The following is an 18,217-nucleotide window of genomic DNA, read 5'->3' as shown; positions in this document are numbered from 1 at the left end:
TAATACACAACTCCTACCTCACCCTCTGGGGGGAAAACAATCTAAGATGGAGTCGACGCCCATGCGCAATGGAGCTGAAATGGGAGGAGTCCCTCGATCTTGTGACTCAAAGACTTCTTCGAAGAAAACAACTTGTAACACTTATATATATATACAGGGAGTGCAGAATTATTAGGCAAATGAGTATTTTGACCACATCATCCTCTTTATGCATGTTGTCTTACTCCAAGCTGTATAGGCTCGAAAGCCTACTACCAATTAAGCATATTAGGTGATGTGCATCTCTGTAATGAGAAGGGGTGTGGTCTAATGACATCAACACCCTATATCAGGTGTGCATAATTATTAGGCAACTTCCTTTCCTTTGGCAAAATGGGTCAAAAGAAGGACTTGACAGGCTCAGAAAAGTAAAAAATAGTGAGATATCTTGCAGAGGGATGCAGCACTCTTAAAATTGCAAAGCTTCTGAAGCGTGATCATCGAACAATCAAGCGTTTCATTCAAAATAGTCAACAGGGTCGCAAGAAGCGTGTGGAAAAACCAAGGCGCAAAATAACTGCCCATGAACTGAGAAAAGTCAAGCGTGCAGCTGCCACGATGCCACTTGCCACTAGTTTGGCCATATTTCAGAGCTGCAACATCACTGGAGTGCCCAAAAGCACAAGGTGTGCAATACTCAGAGACATGGCCAAGGTAAGAAAGGCTGAAAGACGACCACCACTGAACAAGACACACAAGCTGAAACGTCAAGACTGGGCCAAGAAATATCTCAAGACTGATTTTTCTAAGGTTTGATGGACTGATGAAATGAGAGTGAGTCTTGATGGGCCAGATGGATGGGCCCGTGGCTGGATTGGTAAAGGGCAGAGAGCTCCAGTCCGACTCAGACGCCAGCAAGGTGGAGGTGGAGTACTGGTTTGGGCTGGTATCATCAAAGATGAGCTTGTGGGGCCTTTTCGGGTTGAGGATGGAGTCAAGCTCAACTCCCAGTCCTACTGCCAGTTCCTGGAAGACACCTTCTTCAAGCAGTGGTACAGGAAGAAGTCTGCATCCTTCAAGAAAAACATGGTTTTCATGCAGGACAATGCTCCATCACACGCGTCCAAGTACTCCACAGAGTGGCTGGCAAGAAAGGGTATAAAAGAAGGAAATCTAATGACATGGCCTCCTTGTTCACCTGATCTGAACCCCATTGAGAACCTGTGGTCCATCATCAAATGTGAGATTTACAAGGAGGGAAAACAGTACACCTCTCTGAACAGTGTCTGGGAGGCTGTGGTTGCTGCTGCACGCAATGTTGATGGTGAACAGATCAAAACACTGACAGAATCCATGGATGGCAGGCTTTTGAGTGTCCTTGCAAAGAAAGGTGGCTATATTGGTCACTGATTTGTTTTTGTTTTGTTTTTGAATGTCAGAAATGTATATTTGTGAATGTTGAGATGTTATATTGGTTTCACTGGTAATAATAAATAATTGAAATGGGTATATATTTTTTTTTGTTAAGTTGCCTAATAATTATGCACAGTAATAGTCACCTGCACACACAGATATCCCCCTAACATAGCTAAAACTAAAAACCAACTAAAAACTACTTCAAAAAATATTCAGCTTTGATATTAATGAGTTTTTTGGGTTCATTGAGAACATGGTTGTTGTTCAATAATAATATTAATCCTCAAAAATACAACTTGCCTAATAATTCTGCACTCCCTGTGTATGTGTGTGTATATATATATATATATATATATATATATATATATATACACGCACATAAAAAAAAAATCTTTAACAGTAGTATAAGGATACTGGTGTGATTTTATAATCACTACTTTTGTAATAAACTGTGAAAAGACTACAGCACTATAAAATAACAAACCATAATGGCAGACTATAGAAGTAGTTGCTAATCATCCAGAAAATAACTTGCTCTCAGTATTTCATTTGCTGAGGTCCATGAACGTGCACTGTATCCTCAATATACGCCAAGACTGGCTTCGTTCCCAGTTTGGCACTTCAGCGGAGACAAAGTACATTCCCAAACCATTTTTCTCAATGTTTCAAACCTTGGTTACTGTGCTCTCCTAGAATAATGGAAGTTAAGCTGTAACTAACACTCGACCATGGCCTAGTCCTGGCCAAATCCACTTCATTGGGGATCACTTATGGCATAATAATGCCCATATTTCATGCGTGGGTACCTATGGCCTTCTGATGTTCAGCTGTGACAGAAAGGTGGTCGTTCCAAGAATATGCTGGGCTTAACTATGGTCATTTTTAGCACCGTGATAATTTTTCGCATATGGCACATATCCTTGGCCTAACTCTGCCTCAGAAGCACAGTGGGAGTGATCTTTGGCATTATTGGCATTGGTAGCTTCTTTGTCATTACGGTGTCCAGCCCTAGCACTGCAATGACAACAGTATATTGGAGTACTTTGCTTTAATGTGGGATTCTCTACATCTGATAATACATTGGCATTTGAGGCACATTTGCTTGTCATAGTGAAATAAAAGTAGGTATTTAGAGACCCAACGTGTTTACTCAAAATTAGTAAGCAAACGTTTCAGAGTAAAACGGCTACTTTTTCAGAAAGCGAGCTGATCCTTGGCTACAAAATGATTACACATTTTCAAAATGTGTTTAAAGCTACTAGTTGAATGACCATTCATGCAGTACCAAAGCCTGTTACTGATATTCCTTTGATACCAAGGAAGTTGGTGGCATGTAATTTTTCATTTGGAGGCATTCCATGTTGATAGATATTTTAGTTCAACATTGCTGCTGTAGTCTCCACTGTGATAGGAACAACTGCTTAGACTGAGGTGGCGACTAATTTAATATTGTATGTTGTCATATCCACCCTTGAATCTGTAAGTAATTTGGGGTACCTCCCTGAAAGCACGTTTTTTTTTTGTTTTTTTTTAAATTGCGAACCCTTGGTAAAAATGTATTAGAACTGTAGCACTGATATAGCTAGTAGGAAATTCATATCTCCAAATGTACTTACTTAATGTAGGGATATTCAGCTTTCAGCTCGTTTATCGTGATTACAACTGCACTATATTGAATAGGCTATGTATTGCAATGTTTAAAGGCGTGCACTTCGTCCATTCACATTTGTTGCCTTCCCTTGAGCCTCCTGAGAAATATTGATATTGACATGATACACTTTTGGCTCTTGTTTTGGCATATATGTTAGTGTTTATATGAATGTATTGATCACTTATTAATGACTTTCTTCCTGTTTCTTGCAGAGTTTTGGATTACTTTCCTCACAAGCCAACAATGGCAGTTGACATCGCCATGCAGTTGTACCTACATTCTCCACCATTGCGACGGGACCGCTTCACGTGCAAGCTTGGCACCAAGCATACAAAACCCCTACGGCCATGCATTCAGTTGCATAGTAAGATTGAAGTGAGTCAGCATGCCAGCTCCGACATGTCTTGTCGGGAGAAAAAGGGGAAGAAGCGTGTGTCCTTTGCTGATCACAAAGGATTTTCACTCACCATGGTGAAAGTGTTCTCCGAGTTTGATGACCCTTTTGATGTCCCATTCAACATCACAGAACTGATAGAAAACATTGTAGGCTTGACAACAGTGGAGAAAGACAGTTTTGTATTGGACTTTGCTCAGCCCTCTGCCGACTACTTAGATTTCAGAAATAGACTCCAGGCAGATTATGTCTGCCTGGAAAACTGCATGTTGAAGGATAAAGCCATTGTAGGCACTGTCAAAGTGAAGAATCTTGCTTTCCATAAGAGTGTCAAACTAAGGTTGACATTTGACACCTGGAAAACCTTTGTGGACTACGATTGCCAGTACGTAAAGGATACATATGCAGGTTCAGACCGGGACACATTTTCGTTTGATATCAACTTGCCAGAAAGGATTCAGTCTCACGAGAGACTTGAATTTGCTGTGTGCTTTGAGTGTGAGGGAAAGACTTATTGGGACAGCAACAAGGGCCAGAATTATCGCATCATTCGCTCAGAACTGAGAACTGCCCATGAAGGGGAACATCTTAGAAACGGACCAGATTTTGGGATCACCTTCGATCAGTATGGAAGTCCTAGGTGCTCCCACGGCATATTTCCAGAGTGGCCTAGTTATTCAGGTTATGACAAACGTGGCCCTTACTACTGATGAGAATCAAAGCTGTTCAACTGGCTTTTGTTTCTGCTTTGCAAGTCAACAGTCTCTGTCAATTGAGAGTCTGGGTTAAGATGTTTGGGACACCTTGCCAGATAAAGAACCCACCCTTGCACATCACACTGCCTTGTAATAATAATATTCAGGTTTTGGTGGTGATGAATCAAGACGTGAGTTGTGCATCACATTATCCAAAGTATCATAAGCTCCCTCTGCACAGTGGAGAAAGAAGAAAGAGGACAGTGCTGAGCTTTACATGGTGCTGCTAATCCTTTCCTATGTAACATGCAGGCCCTCTTCTGTAGAGCAGTGTAAACTGGCTCATGGCTTATATTGTAGTTTTGAGTTTGTCAGGCTTTAACCTATCCACAATGTTTGCTTGTGTACTTAACACCTGTCTTTACATTTTCAGTACAATTCTGAGAAGTATGTTGGTGTGGAACACTTTAGTGGTCACTTTAGCCAGATCTGTAGCGAAGTGGAGCACCATAACCTTCAATCTCGTCCTTTCTTAATAACTAGAACGGCAAAGGTTACTCGGTATAGCTGGCATCGTCTCCAGTGTTAGGCAAATCAGGGAATATTTGGGATAAGAGTGCAATTATGAATTATTACGTGGTCTACATGTTTTTTTTTTTTCATTCTTGTCTCTGGGGGTCGTTTGACGAGGTACAGTTTTTGATAGGAAACTTTCTTCGAATAATGAACACATGGGCTTTGGTCAAGTCTTCCGATATTTCAGTTAAGTATTATTATTTCTTTGAAATTCTTGCAAGATTTTTCTTCTTTTTGGAGAAGAAAGTAGATTGGAGTTCTCCCCCAGGTGTTAGCTGAAGACAAGCATGCTTTTTTTTTAAGTCATTGGGAAAGCAGTAGTTAGTTTAACTTAAGTAGTGCATTTCAGGGTATAGGATTGTTTGCTTTCTTTTAGCTACTGTTCTAAATGAAGTAGGCGGTAGCTGGTGATATAACCCTCCGATTTTCTGAACCTTTGTAAGCCTCGTTGACCCAGGTGGGTTCAGTGTCTGAATGCATGTGTTGGCACACAGGTACTAAAACTAACCTTGCCTCCCAGCACCTAATAGAGTGGTTTAAGACACTGTTTGCCCTTTAGAGAGCATTGTGTAGATTGCCTGTTTGTGTTCGATAAATTTGCCTCTCATCATGGCTTTTGATTTGTTTCCTTCCTTTGTTTTCGTGTGTTTTGCTTTGCGCCGTCTAGAGGACCTGTTGCTTGAAAATTGTCCTCATATCAGGCATCTTGGTATGGGAGTACTTTCCTGTATTCAGCGGTAATAGAAAATACAATGTTAATTTAAAAAAAAAGATGTTGTTGAATTCCTCACATAATGGTTATCTTTGTGGAAGGTAGGTTTGATCCGTGCATTTGTCTAGGGTTAAAGGCACTGTAGATGACACTCGATTTGCACTGTAATTTTCTGTATGGGTACACGGTCATCCTGTATTTCAAAATTATTTATATCCCAAGTGGATTTCTAATCACTGAATGTTTTTAAGCACAATTTTTCTAATATTTTAACATCGTAAATGTGTTGAGTAAATACAATGCCCACAACTGAATAAATGGATCTTCTTATTTAGAGTTGTTGGGGGTTGGAGGTGATGAGGTGTGTTTCATGGGATTGCTTGTTCTAAAGAATAGAAGCAGGACTTTTATCACAGATATTCTCCCATATAATGTAAATGCTGTTTTTATAGCTATGACATATTTCAAAATGCGGCCTCATTAATGTCATGCCAAATCCTTCAGGGTTTTCGGGCTGCAGTTGGGGTAGAAAAATATATTTTGTTAGAGAAATCTTGTAGTGATATATTTTTTCAGGAATATAAGCTTTAACAACTCTGTGTGCACCCAATTTTGTAATCTTCATTGGCAACAGTCTAGGGAGATGCCCTTTCAGCTTTAAAGCACGTTATGGAAGCATAAAAAATGTCCTCATTGCTCTCTGTCTTTCATTTTAAGAGGTGAGAATTTTTTTTTTTTAATCAATTTCCTGTTTGCTGGGAGTGGGAATAACATACCAAGTATCAGCACTATGAGAGTTCCCAATCAAGTCACATGTTCAGCACCACATTTTAGAGAATTTTTTTTGTGGTAAGTTTTAAATTGTTCAGGGGAAAGAAGCAACATGTATTTGAAGAAAAAACACTGAATTTATAGATTTTTGTCAGTCTTGTCTGTGCCACCTGGTGTTTACCAAGTTTTTGGCGTGAACATGAATGAAGGGTTTGACTTATTTAATGTTTCCAAAGTGTTTTAATCAGCCTCTGCAATGAAATGCTTTTTCATATGTGAATGTTACTATGTACAGAACTTGCCCTTCCGTTTCCCTTCCCCTTTTGGTTGTGCCTGGAAGTGCCTTGTAAATATTATTTTTTTTCTTCTGCATGTGTGTTTTACAAAATATTTTTGTACACTCTTCCAAGGTGAAAATGCACTTTAATCATAAAAGAAAAGGACATATATTCTGTGTTTTAGAAGAATATTGGTTTGTTTTATGTTGGAAAGTGAAAAATGTAATAAAGTTAGAATGATAAAGCAACTTACCATTTATGTCTTGCATTCGTTGACAAAGTCAGGAATTTGAAGTTGGAGATGCAAGTGGAAACAGTTGACTCTGCTACTGAACATTGTGCTTTAATTGTTAAAACATGTTCACTCAATGCCTGTAATTCTTAATTTTTTATTTTAGTAGTAATTTGATGGTGAAATTAGTTGCATGTAATGTCCGTGTAAGTCTTCGGTTTCTCATGTCTTGTACTTAATTTCTCTACCTTTGACCTAATTTGTGCACTCTTTCATCTCAGTGTTTTTGCATTTCACCACTCATTCACTGTTGGCCATGCTCCGTTTTATTGTACTCATCACTTGATGAAACATGCTGTTTGGTATGTGTAGCATGGAGGTACACATGATTTACATACTCCTGCCATTTAGAGCTGGGTCAGTAAGTGCAAGTTGTTTACCTCGTCACTTGAAAGGAATATTTGAAAGGGTGACTTGTTGTAGGTATAAAATATCACGCCGTAGTTTGTGTTGTAGTATTTATTCCAATGTCCAAGATCAGCGCCTCCCTCTTGCCGGCTCCTCGTAACTGCCGCCGCACCTCGGACTCGTCTCCGTGGTAACCCGGCATCGGAACCGTCAAGAGCTCGCGCGCTTGAATGTACGAACACATTACAACATGACTCCTCTTGGTGATCATGGGCATCAACTCCATTGTTAGTTTTGTTTTTTCATCTGTTTTTTTATCTGTTTGTTCTCCAAGTCAAGACAATTTCTCTGGCTTCTTTCAGTTCGTGCTTCACCATTACCCTTGTCGGTATTATTTTCGAACACGTCTACCTTCTTGTACATCGATTTCTCTGAAAACTATCACTCGTCACATCCATGGGCTCTTTGTGGCATCCTTCGGGGCATACATTTCCATCCCCTCAGAGAATGCCCTGCTGGTGAAACAGGCGCCATTTCGGTTCTGCCTGAACTGCCACGCAAAGTATCCCTGGACCAATCTGCATCAGGTCTGTGACCTGTATGTCTCCAGAACGCAGGGAGGAGGATTGCAAGCCCTGCCTGTCAGTTCAAGCTAAGAGAAACTCCTGATATCTTTGGAAACATGATGTTGAAGAACAGGAACGTCGTGAGGCCTCTGCATCGGAGGAAGAGGCATTCCAGGGTTCTGACTTGGAGCTCAACATTGAGATGTAAGATGTTTTGCCAATTCAAACTACTGTGAGCACAGAAACCCCTGTTCCTCACCACAAAAGGCATTCGGCTTCCACCAAACAAAAGGCTGCTGGGCCACCACTGCCAACAGGCCATGGCTGGTACTGAAAAAATGATTTGGACTCCCAGCCTTCAGGCTCTGAGCTGAAAATTCATCTGAGACCATGGAAGCCGACTGTGTTGAGCCGACCTCCATCTTCAGCACAGACCACTTTGGCACCAAAATAGAAATCAATTGGTTAAGAAGCATTCCAAACCAGCTAGAGATCTGGCACTCAAGTGGGACTGATCTTATATAGACCGCAAGAAAAACAATGCCAGCCGGAGGCAAAATCACATACAGGATGCATCCTCACTAAACCACGGGTGACCCCGCCACCACCATCATCCAATTGTTAGCTTTACTTTTGGAAAGCCATTGATCTGCCAGTGCCATTGAAAAAGGGGAAGTCTGATAAAGCCACCAGTCCTTTACCACCTTACTCTCTCTTTCTCCACCACCTTCACACTCTCCACCTCACGCCCAGGGCGATCGTCTGGAAATCACACCTGAAGGTCCCCTTATTTATAGGTGGGCATGGCGCAGGGGATGACGCATATGGTACCACACCTCCTGATCTTTAGATGGCAGACAGCATTGACTCTCAAGGGGACACCGATCCGAACCTATACCCTGCTAGACCTTCCCGACAACTTCCATGTATCAGGAGCTTATTGGCAGGGCTGCAATATATAATGATGTAGAGCTACATCAAGACCCTCTGGAAGAGGCTTTCTCTTTGATACTCTCCACAACACATAGGGAAGTTCAATATCTCTGCTTAATGGTCTGTTGAGGCGTACATAAGAGATTTTCAAGGATCCTGCACAGGCCAGGATTATAACTCCCACGGTTGAACCCCAAAAAATACAAGGCCTCTGATTCTATTTACATCAGGGGATAAATACTACCCAACTCACTAGTCGTGACCACCCGTAAAAGGGCTTATTCACAGGCTGCCAGCAATTCTCCATCTCCTGACAAAGAGCAAATTAATGCCTCTGGCGAAAGAGTGGAAGCACGGTCTGCCAATCATTGGTGCTTTGCTAATTTGGTGGGGTATATAGCACGATACGACAGGCCCACTGGGACGAAATGGAGAAACTCCTCCAGCACTTCCCAGATGAGCATAAAAGGAGAGAGCAACATCTGGTCACAGAGTGAAAGCTAATTTCAACACTTGCATCCGTTGTGCATTGGATGCAGTAGATACAGCCACTAGGGGAATCAATGCTAGCATGTTACTATGCCACCATGGTTGGATCTGCATATCTGTTTTTAAACCAAACCACTGTTCAACATCCGTTTCAACAAAGAACACCTTTGGGTCCATGGGTATATTCGTCTATAGAAAAGCTGAAATAAATGGACTGCGAAATCTATGTATGCGCTGCAAACTCCTAGTCACCTTTTGCACCTTTTGCCGCTCCATCTACCGAGCAGGCTCTAAGACTACATACTTTGAAGCCTCTACATCGTACAAACCTGGCCAAGAGCACCACTCCTCTCCCCAAGGATACTTCAGAGATTCCTACAGGAGCAACAATGCTAAGATTAGAGGCAAAGAAACTTCCACATGTGGTGCTACAACCACCACAAAACAATGACTTCTTCGCCTTCCTCCTCCATTTCCCCCTTCCCCCTCCTATCTATTCATCACCAGTCAGGATGACTACAGGATTGTCTTGCCCGCATAGCCATCAATAACCTTAGACCAGTGGGTGATAGAGATTACCCAACATGATTATTGTCTGGGGCTGATTACCACACCTCCAAACATTCCACCTTACTCTTGAACACCAAGCACTGCTCAAACAGGAAGGTCAAACTCTCCTGCTCAAAGGAGCTATAGAACACGTACCTGTACAATACCGATGGTCAGGAGTATACTTCCTAATCCCCAATAGGAATGGAACTCTTAAGGCCAGTCTTAATACTGTGGCCCTTAAATCAGTACATCCTGTCTGAAGATTTCTAAATGGTCACTCTTAAAGATGTAATCCCACTTTCACAACTAGACTTGAAGGACGCCTGATTTCATGATCCCATACACCCAGCGCATCGCAAATACCTCAAATTTGTGAAAGCAGGCAAACATTACCATTTCTTTGTCCTTCCATTTGGTGTCACTACTGTACATCGAATATTCACAAAATGCCTAGCATTGGTAGCAGCACATTTGTACAGACAAAACATCCATGTTTTTCTGTATCTATATGACTGGCTTATCAAAGCCGTCACTCTCCCGCTCTTTCGTCAAGTCAGACTACCATGGACCTACTCCATCAACTAGGCTTCACCAGCAATTTCCAAAAGTATAATCTTAAGCCTTTGCAGTTTCAACCGTATCTGGGGCTATTCAAAACACTCAGGTGGGATTAGCCCATACTTATGCAGCACGATTACACAATTTCCAAAAGCTAGTACCATGCTTCCGAGCCAGTCAACAAGTCACAGAACTGTTGTGTGCCTACTCAGTATGACGATCTTGTGCATCACCATAGTGCCCCATGCACAACTACACATGGGTCTGCTGAGGAATGTATAGCACAGCGGTGGTCTCAGTCACAGGGGGGTCACTTGGAAGGTCAAGTGTTGATACAGCTTCACTCATTGCTCACTGCAATGGTGGCGCACAAACAAACAGTTAGAAGGGTGATTTTTCCTGGACCCTGTTCCCCACATCATACTGACAATGGATGCTTCTCAAACAGGAGGGTGTGCTCTTAATCTCACAGTCGAAGGTCTCTGGGAGACCAAACACCAGGGTCTCCACATCAACTACCTAGAGCTTCAAGCTGTTCACCTAGCATTGAAAGCGTTCACACCTATCTCAGTCAATTTAAGGTTGGGATCTCCATCGCAGTTTCAATCTGTTAATGGAACACCTTCTGGGAACTCAACAGATATACTTCAGCAGAATGTGGCAACAAGTCCATGAGTGGGAACTCAACCCACAAGTCTTACTCCCTTACTTCCACAAGTGAAGGTAAACCTAAATCTATCCACAACTGCAGACAATACAAAATACCCAAACTTCCCCTCCAGGATCCCACACCTCCTAACTGAGTGCAATGCTCTGTGGTTGAACTGGTCAGGGATATTTGCCTATGCTTTTCCACCTCTCCCTCTTCTGCTTATTTCAGAAACTCAGGCAAACCTATTACACCAATATTGGTGGCTCCCACATGGGCCTGACAGCCATTGTTCACAAGGCTTCTAGAACTATTAGTTCCTCACAAGAAACTTCCTCGTAACCCGAACTTTCTCACACCTTACCATGGAGAAATCGGGCACCCAAATCCCAAGGAACTGAACCTAGTAATTTGGCTCCTGAGGTCATAGAATTCAGTAATATCAAACTCCCACTTAAATGTATGACCATTTTCACGGACGTTGAAACTTAATACCAGAGCATGTTATGCTGCAAAATGGAAGAGATTTGTTTGTTACCTTCATAATAACAATATGAATCAATTTAATGCAGCACTACAAGACATTGTTACCTGCTACATTTACAGCCCTCTGGCCTTGCATTCATAGCCATACGCTTAAATTTAGAAGCAGTGGCTGCCCACCTCTAAAATAGACAACACCTCTCATTTGTTTAAGATACCCGTCATTAAGACCTTTTATGGAAGGCTATAAAAGAGTATTTCCACTGAGGGTTACACTGGCACCTGCATGAAATCTTAACCTTGTCCAGACTTAGGGGTCTACCATTTTGAACCACTACGTAATTGCTTCCTCCATTTTCTGACTTGGAGGTTTACCTTTTTGATTGCCATCACTTCACTCAGGCATGGCAGTGAGCTCCTGGTGCTGACATTGGAAGAACCTTTCTTTCGACTACACAAAGATAGGGCAGTATTTCACACATACCCAAAATTCCTCCAAAGGTAGTCTCCCATCTAGTCAGTGGAATAATCTTTACTCACCCAGGCTTGGTTGCTAAAAGGGCTCTTCATACAGTAGATGGTAAAAGAGCTCTTATGTGCTACATTGACAGAACTAAAGATTTTTGTAAAGCAAACCACTTTTTGTTGCATTTTCTCCCCGTCACAAAGGAAAGCCCATTTCTAAATTGGGCATCCCTAGGTGGATAGTTAAATGTAATCAAACATGTTGGCTTAAAGCCAAAAGAACTCTGCTGCTACCTCCTAGAGTACATTCTACTTGCAAAATAGGGGCTTCAGTGCCTTTCCTGGGCAATAGTCCTGTAGCTGGTGTATGTAAAGCAGCTACATGGTCTACTCTGCACTCCTTCACTAATTTTTGGTGGATGATCCAGCATGCCAAGACTCTAATGTAGGACAGGCGGTGCTACACGCACACTTCCAAACTGCAACACCCACAAAGATACTTAAACAGTGCCCTTCACCTCCTTCAGAATGAGCCCAGAGAAGAGGCCTTGACAATGGTTGAGTCCACTTCCCGATCAACCTCACCCACCAAGATAAGGGAAAACTGCTATGGTATGTTTGATGTATGCTGATGATTTCATTCTTTTCAGCCATACCAGAGTAGGACTCCAGAGGCTACTTAACGTAATGACTGTTTTCTCAGAAGAAAAGCAAATTCTCATTAATTTGGCGAAATAAAAAACCATGTCCTTTAGGTTGACAGCTTGGCCGAGGCACCTTTGGTACCAGGGAAACAGAATCGAATCTGTGTGTGTGAATAAAAATACCTAGGTGTCCTTCTCGACTATACAGCTCTTTTAAGCCCCACTTGAAAAGTCTCAGCCGGAAATGCATTTCGTTTACTTTTACATTTAAACATGTTAAGATATGCCTCTGTAAAAGTATTATGGTGGCCTGCAAAATGCTCTTAAAGGCCAGCGTGGCTTCAAAGAGTGCTGCGCTGGTGCTGGTGCATGGCTGGATTTAAAGGGAACGATTTACAGCTTAATTGCACACTGGTGAATTCTTTTTTTTTTTTTATAAACCTTTCCGAGATGGAGAACTTATGACATGGGCGCTCAATCAGTTAGTAACCAAATTCGTAATGGTCTATAATTAAGCTTTTGTATATTTTAGATTTGGCCTTTATAGCATCTTATGATTTGTTTTAAAAAAATTGTCTATTGTTTGTGTAATGGTTTTTATTAACTGAATGCTGTTAAATAAAATACTTGAATACCCTTCTTTGAGGGAGACCAACTCGTGGAAAGCTTCCAAGGCTCTTAAGCCGAATTTACAGACCAGTGGCAGGTGTTAGAAGTGGACTACTCGGAGGAAGGAGTGGACACTTAACCCTTGAGACCTTCTCCCTCTGACATGGGCATGTACAATCAAGCCATCAAACAGGTGGATGAAACATTTTCGGGTTCAGTTAGAATGAAGAAAAGCCACTATCTTGCTTTCTTTTGGAGACTTTAATCCCAATACAGGCAAGAAATCAATTTCTACCAATGCTCCTTAGTGTTCTGGACCAGGGAAGGTAAGCATTTCAGGAGCCTGTTACTTGCAGAGGAGTAACCCCCTGGAGATGAGGGGAAAAAATATAGGAACTCTACAAAGGATCCAGTTAGGCTTTCCTCAGTCTCAACAGCAAGGAAGAGAGCTGATGTACCAACAATAGACCCATGCACGTTTTCAGGGAACAAGACAGTCAACTGCATCCCAACAAGGATGGCAGAGCCAAAAACAGGCAGGCATCCCTTTTGTGGGAGATGCAGAGGAAGGGGTTGGCCCTACAGGGGAGGATCAAACCACCCACTCTCCACATGACTCTGCATTAATAAGAAGCCTCCCTAAGGTTCCACCAAGCACTGTATAGGTATCATCTCATTGAGGCAAAAACCAAAAAGGGCAACATCAATCACCATAGCTACACGCAACACCAGTTGGAGGCAGATTAATACATTTCCTTCAGGAGTGGATAAAAAAAACTTCCAAACAAATGGATTCTAAATTTTATACAGTTTAGATATTGCATAGAACTCATAAAATCCACCAGTAAAGAGAGACAGGAGAAAATTGCACTCCAGGAAGAAACTGCATGGCTCGTCAAGGAAGTGAAAGAATCGCTATTAAAAAATAAGCTGTAGAAAGGGTACCAAGCCAAGAAATCGGCAAGAGGAACTATTCAACATACTACTTTATTTCCAAGGTGGCTGGCACACTTTGTCCAATTTTAGACTTGAGGTTCATGAACAAGTTTATAAAGACTCAAAAATTCAAGATGACACTGCAAGAGATCACCTCTAAAATACAGGAGGGAGACTCCATGGCAACTATAGTCTTAAAGAATGCTTACTTGCATATTCCCATGAATGCACGTCACAAGAGATTTCTACGATTCGTGGTGAACAATGTTCTTTATCAGTTCACAGTACTGGCTTTTGGAATAAAATCTGCCCCAAGGATGTTCACAAAGTGCCTGGCAGCAGCACACCTCAGAAGAAGTGGTATTCAGTATACCCTTTTCTAGACGATTGGCTGGTTAGATCATACTCTTACAAAAAAAAAAAATGCAAAGACCACATACAACAGGTAAAAAAGACACTATTCACTTTGAGATTCTCAATAAACGTAAAGCAATCATCCTACAGCCAGAACAGGAAAATATTTTTCAGGGAGCAAGAGTAAATTCCATTCAAGGAAAACTATTTCCAAACGAGAGGAGAACTCAGTCACTGATGGCAGAGACCAATATGGGAATGGGCAATCTCTGACAGCGAGGAAGCTACTGGGGACGATGGCATCCCGCATCCCCTTAATACTGTACAAGACCATTACAGGAATGGCTTCAAATGTGGTGGTCACAAGCAGCAGAATTGGGAAGGTCTAGTAGTTGCCACGTGAAGAGTAGCAGTGGAGATGGTGTGGTGAAACAGATCAATTATAACGAGGGAAGGACATTTAAATAACCAACTTCTTCAATAACTATAACCAATGCCTTACATATGGGAAGGGGAGCCCACATGAGGGTTCAGCAGGGCGTGCGTTCCTGCCTGTCCATGTGTCAGATGGGTGTTTTTTTTTTTTGGTTGCATCTTCCTCTGAGGAAGGCCAGATCTCCATACCAAAGGTAATGGAGTTCTTTGAAGCTTCTGGCTTGGAGTGCAGGCGCTCCTGTGGGGAGGGGGTGGATAACACCCCAGCCCATACAGGCTTCTGTTTCTGACCTCGAGAACAGGGGCTTTCATTGTGGGAGGTCAGATTCTCATCTGTTGGTTGGTGGGTGGCTGGCTGACCAGAAGCGGCCAGTGAGCTCACCAGCAGGCAGTGGTTTTTCAGGGGCCCCTCTGGGAGCATGTATTAATAAATCTATCACTGGAGTCGATGATGGTTTATTAGTACAAGATGTTTGATGACAAACACCCCTAGCTTTAACGAAGGCCTCATGTAGCTTGGGGGCTCGTTCTGACCAGTGTCAAGCATGCATATTTAAAATGGTTTCCCTGCACACTTACTATGCCTAAGAATCGACCAAGTCACAGTAGAGGCATTTTTGCTCATGCATAATTACCCTTTACTTGTAATATATTGCCCCATACCTTGGAGCTGGAGGAGTGTCTTACAGATATTACAAGTAGTGTTTTAGGGGAAAATGGCACACAAGTGTGTACCATGTTGTGTTCTCAATTTCGGAAGAACCCTGTCACGCAACCTGCAATGGAGGTCTGCAAAAGGTTGGTGCTGGGTCACTCAGAGAGGCACAAGTTGTGCTGCCGCTCTGAGGGGCCCTCTTCAGTACCCTTGCCCTAAGTACCAGGGGTGCCATTTACTAGGGACTTGTAGATATGCTGAAGGGCTTGGTCACTGGGGGGCGGGTTTGGGTGGGGGGGGGGGGGTCACTGCAACCAGAACCTACAAGGAATCCAAGGGTACGCTGATGATCTCCTAAGTGTAGGCAGAACAGGTTTACAGAGGCTTCTAAACACCTCAACTGCATACTGCAGTGAAACGAGGTAGTTGTCAACTTCAGGAAAACAAATTTATATATCTTTGGCAAAAAGGTTACTAAAAAGGCAACTGGTATTAAGAGGAAACTCCAGTCTCGAGAAATAACTGCTAATATCTAGGAGGATACCAACAAAAACAAATGATGGGCGGGATGTGGAACCAATCAAACATTCACCCACACTCACAATCTGGGTTTAATGTATCAATTATTTTGCTCACCATGCCACCCCAGTTTGGACCCAGCCATATGTAAATCAATCTTTACCCTTTTTCTCATGGAAGCTTTCAGCCCGAACTGTCAGTCCAGGCCCTCCCTGGACTGGAAATAAGCATCCTGGGACTGGTTTCAGGGTATCACCCTTCATCAGCAAGGCTAGCTTGAATCCAGTTGCATAGTGAGCCCGGTACCCACGTCTGGGCCTACCCGGCACACTTATGGCTACAAATTAAAAAAACAACAGATGAATGACGGAATTTAGAGCAAATCATTCACCCACAGTCAGATCTGGGTTTAATCCATTAGTTGGCTGTCTCTTAGACAACTGTTGTATATACTTAAGGTTTCAGCCCATCCATAGGCTTCCCATTTGCTGTTTCCGCATCGTTGCTCTCATATTCTTACTCCCCATTTGTCCATGGTATGCACTTGTCATGTCTCTTCTTGTGTCTAGCCCTTCCCCAGAGCACGGTCCAATTAAACTACCTCTCCGCTCTACTTTTTTTTTTTTTTTTTGCAAAACCCTATGAGGAAATAAATAATTTTTAGGGAGGCAGATGTTTATCGTGCATCATGACTGCAACCTTCTGCACCAACATAAGACTCCAAAAGGATCTTTGTTCTCTCTTTGTCGTTCACACTCCCTGGTGGGAGAAGGCAGTTTATATTTTAAAAGCTGGAGGGTCTGCAAGCTAGAGTAAGTGAAGACTTAGTGGGACCAGCTGGCAGTGGCTTAATCCTTTCACGTTTTCAAGCACAGAGATTATTTTTTATTTATCAAAGCAATGCTCTGGCCGCAAGCAGGAGGTAATAAGCATTCATCAGGGGTACCATGTAGTCAGTTAAACTAGCCAGCCATTTTGCCCATCATTGGATGAGCAAAATGAATGACATTTTTCAGGAACCCTTTACCAAGAAACTTTCAAAACCACTCAGGACATGAAGTATGTATAAAGATTGCTTCGGTACATGCTCTTAAACTGAGCTACCTTTCTGTGTAACAAGGGTGGAAATTTGTCAGTGACGTGCCTGAAGGCTACAGGTACTATTTCTGTACATATAGAGTAGGTAGAAAAGATGCATTTCCGGCTGTTACATTCGCTGCTTGAGTTGCTCGCAGTCATATTTTTGACATCCTTTTTGTTCATTTGCAGCTTATCAGAGCGTAATGCATTGATTGTGCTCCTATCTGAAAAATTAGCTGTTTTTCTAACTAAAAATAATAATTTATCAAACATCTGACTTGCAGAAACATTGCTTTTTCATGTTTTTGGCCTGCTTTGTTTTGCTTCACTTTTATTGAAGCGAGGTTTGAGGTACCCTCTTAAATAGTTTTTCTTACCATTGTTTTTGACGTTTAGAAGCACCGTAAGCAAGTAGTAGGTGTGTGTGGTGTGTTTTTTTTTTTTTTTTTTTTACTCCACTACATGCTATTTCACGACATGCAATACCACTGCAAATAATTACGCTCCATGTCAACACAATAACGATCTACATACGTCTGGTACACAATACCACATAATTACTATCCACATAATTCCACTACACACACACATTTTTATTGAGTTAATAGTCTGAGTGTCTTGACATTTTTCACAGGTCTTGGAAAGATACAGACCGACAGCATTAGCTTGAAAGTCAGACATGTTGATGATCCTGCAAAAATAGTCTCTGCCTGCTCAAGAAGGAGTCAAGCCTTACGGGCTTTACCTTAATGCTATTCATTACCATGTTGAATGATAGACTGCGATTATGATCCACTCTAAGCTTGTTCCATATGCTGGGCATGGGTAATAAGTTTGTGCATCCTCTTAAATAAGATTTTAACTTCAATATTGAAAAAAAATCAAATTGAAACATTGTCCTGCCTTTTTAATCTGATACCTTTTTAGTATCTAATTAAATACTTTTCCTCCATTCAATTTAAAATGTTATATTCAGTGTGACACTTGTGGGGTTTTTCCTCCCCACAAATGCCAGGTTTCTCCTGTGAACAGAGGAACAACACAAGTTGTGTCTCCATACTCTGTAAAACCGACAGGTAAGTAGAAGTATTTGTATAGAGGACTGCAGCTCTGTACAAATATTTGATGCTTTTGACTCTTTTTTTTTTATTTTTTTATTTTTTTTTTATTTATTTTTT

The 18,217-nt window shown here is 41.9% G+C and overlaps 1 protein-coding gene across 1 annotated transcript; it reads left to right on the top strand.

Moving 5' to 3' along the window:
- Positions 1 to 3,153: 3,153 nt before the first annotated feature.
- On the top strand, positions 3,154 to 6,720 carry LOC138296411 (protein phosphatase 1 regulatory subunit 3B-like). The gene has a single exon (XM_069235511.1). The coding sequence runs from the start codon at positions 3,290 to 3,292 to the stop codon at positions 4,148 to 4,150; it is 861 nt and encodes a 286-aa protein (XP_069091612.1). The 5' UTR covers positions 3,154 to 3,289; the 3' UTR covers positions 4,151 to 6,720.
- The last annotated feature ends 11,497 nt before the right edge of the window (positions 6,721 to 18,217 follow it).

The sequence above is a fragment of the Pleurodeles waltl genome, chromosome 1_2 (genome assembly GCF_031143425.1).
Source record: "Pleurodeles waltl isolate 20211129_DDA chromosome 1_2, aPleWal1.hap1.20221129, whole genome shotgun sequence".
Classification (NCBI taxonomy): domain Eukaryota; kingdom Metazoa; phylum Chordata; class Amphibia; order Caudata; family Salamandridae; genus Pleurodeles; species Pleurodeles waltl.
The sequence above is the reverse complement of the archived record's forward strand: the minus strand, read 5'-3'. Positions and strand labels throughout refer to the sequence as shown.

Coding starts and splice junctions, on each gene's coding strand:
- LOC138296411 (XM_069235511.1), top strand. CDS start 3,290: ATGGCAGTTGACATCGCCATGCAGTTGTACCTACATTCTCCACCATTG.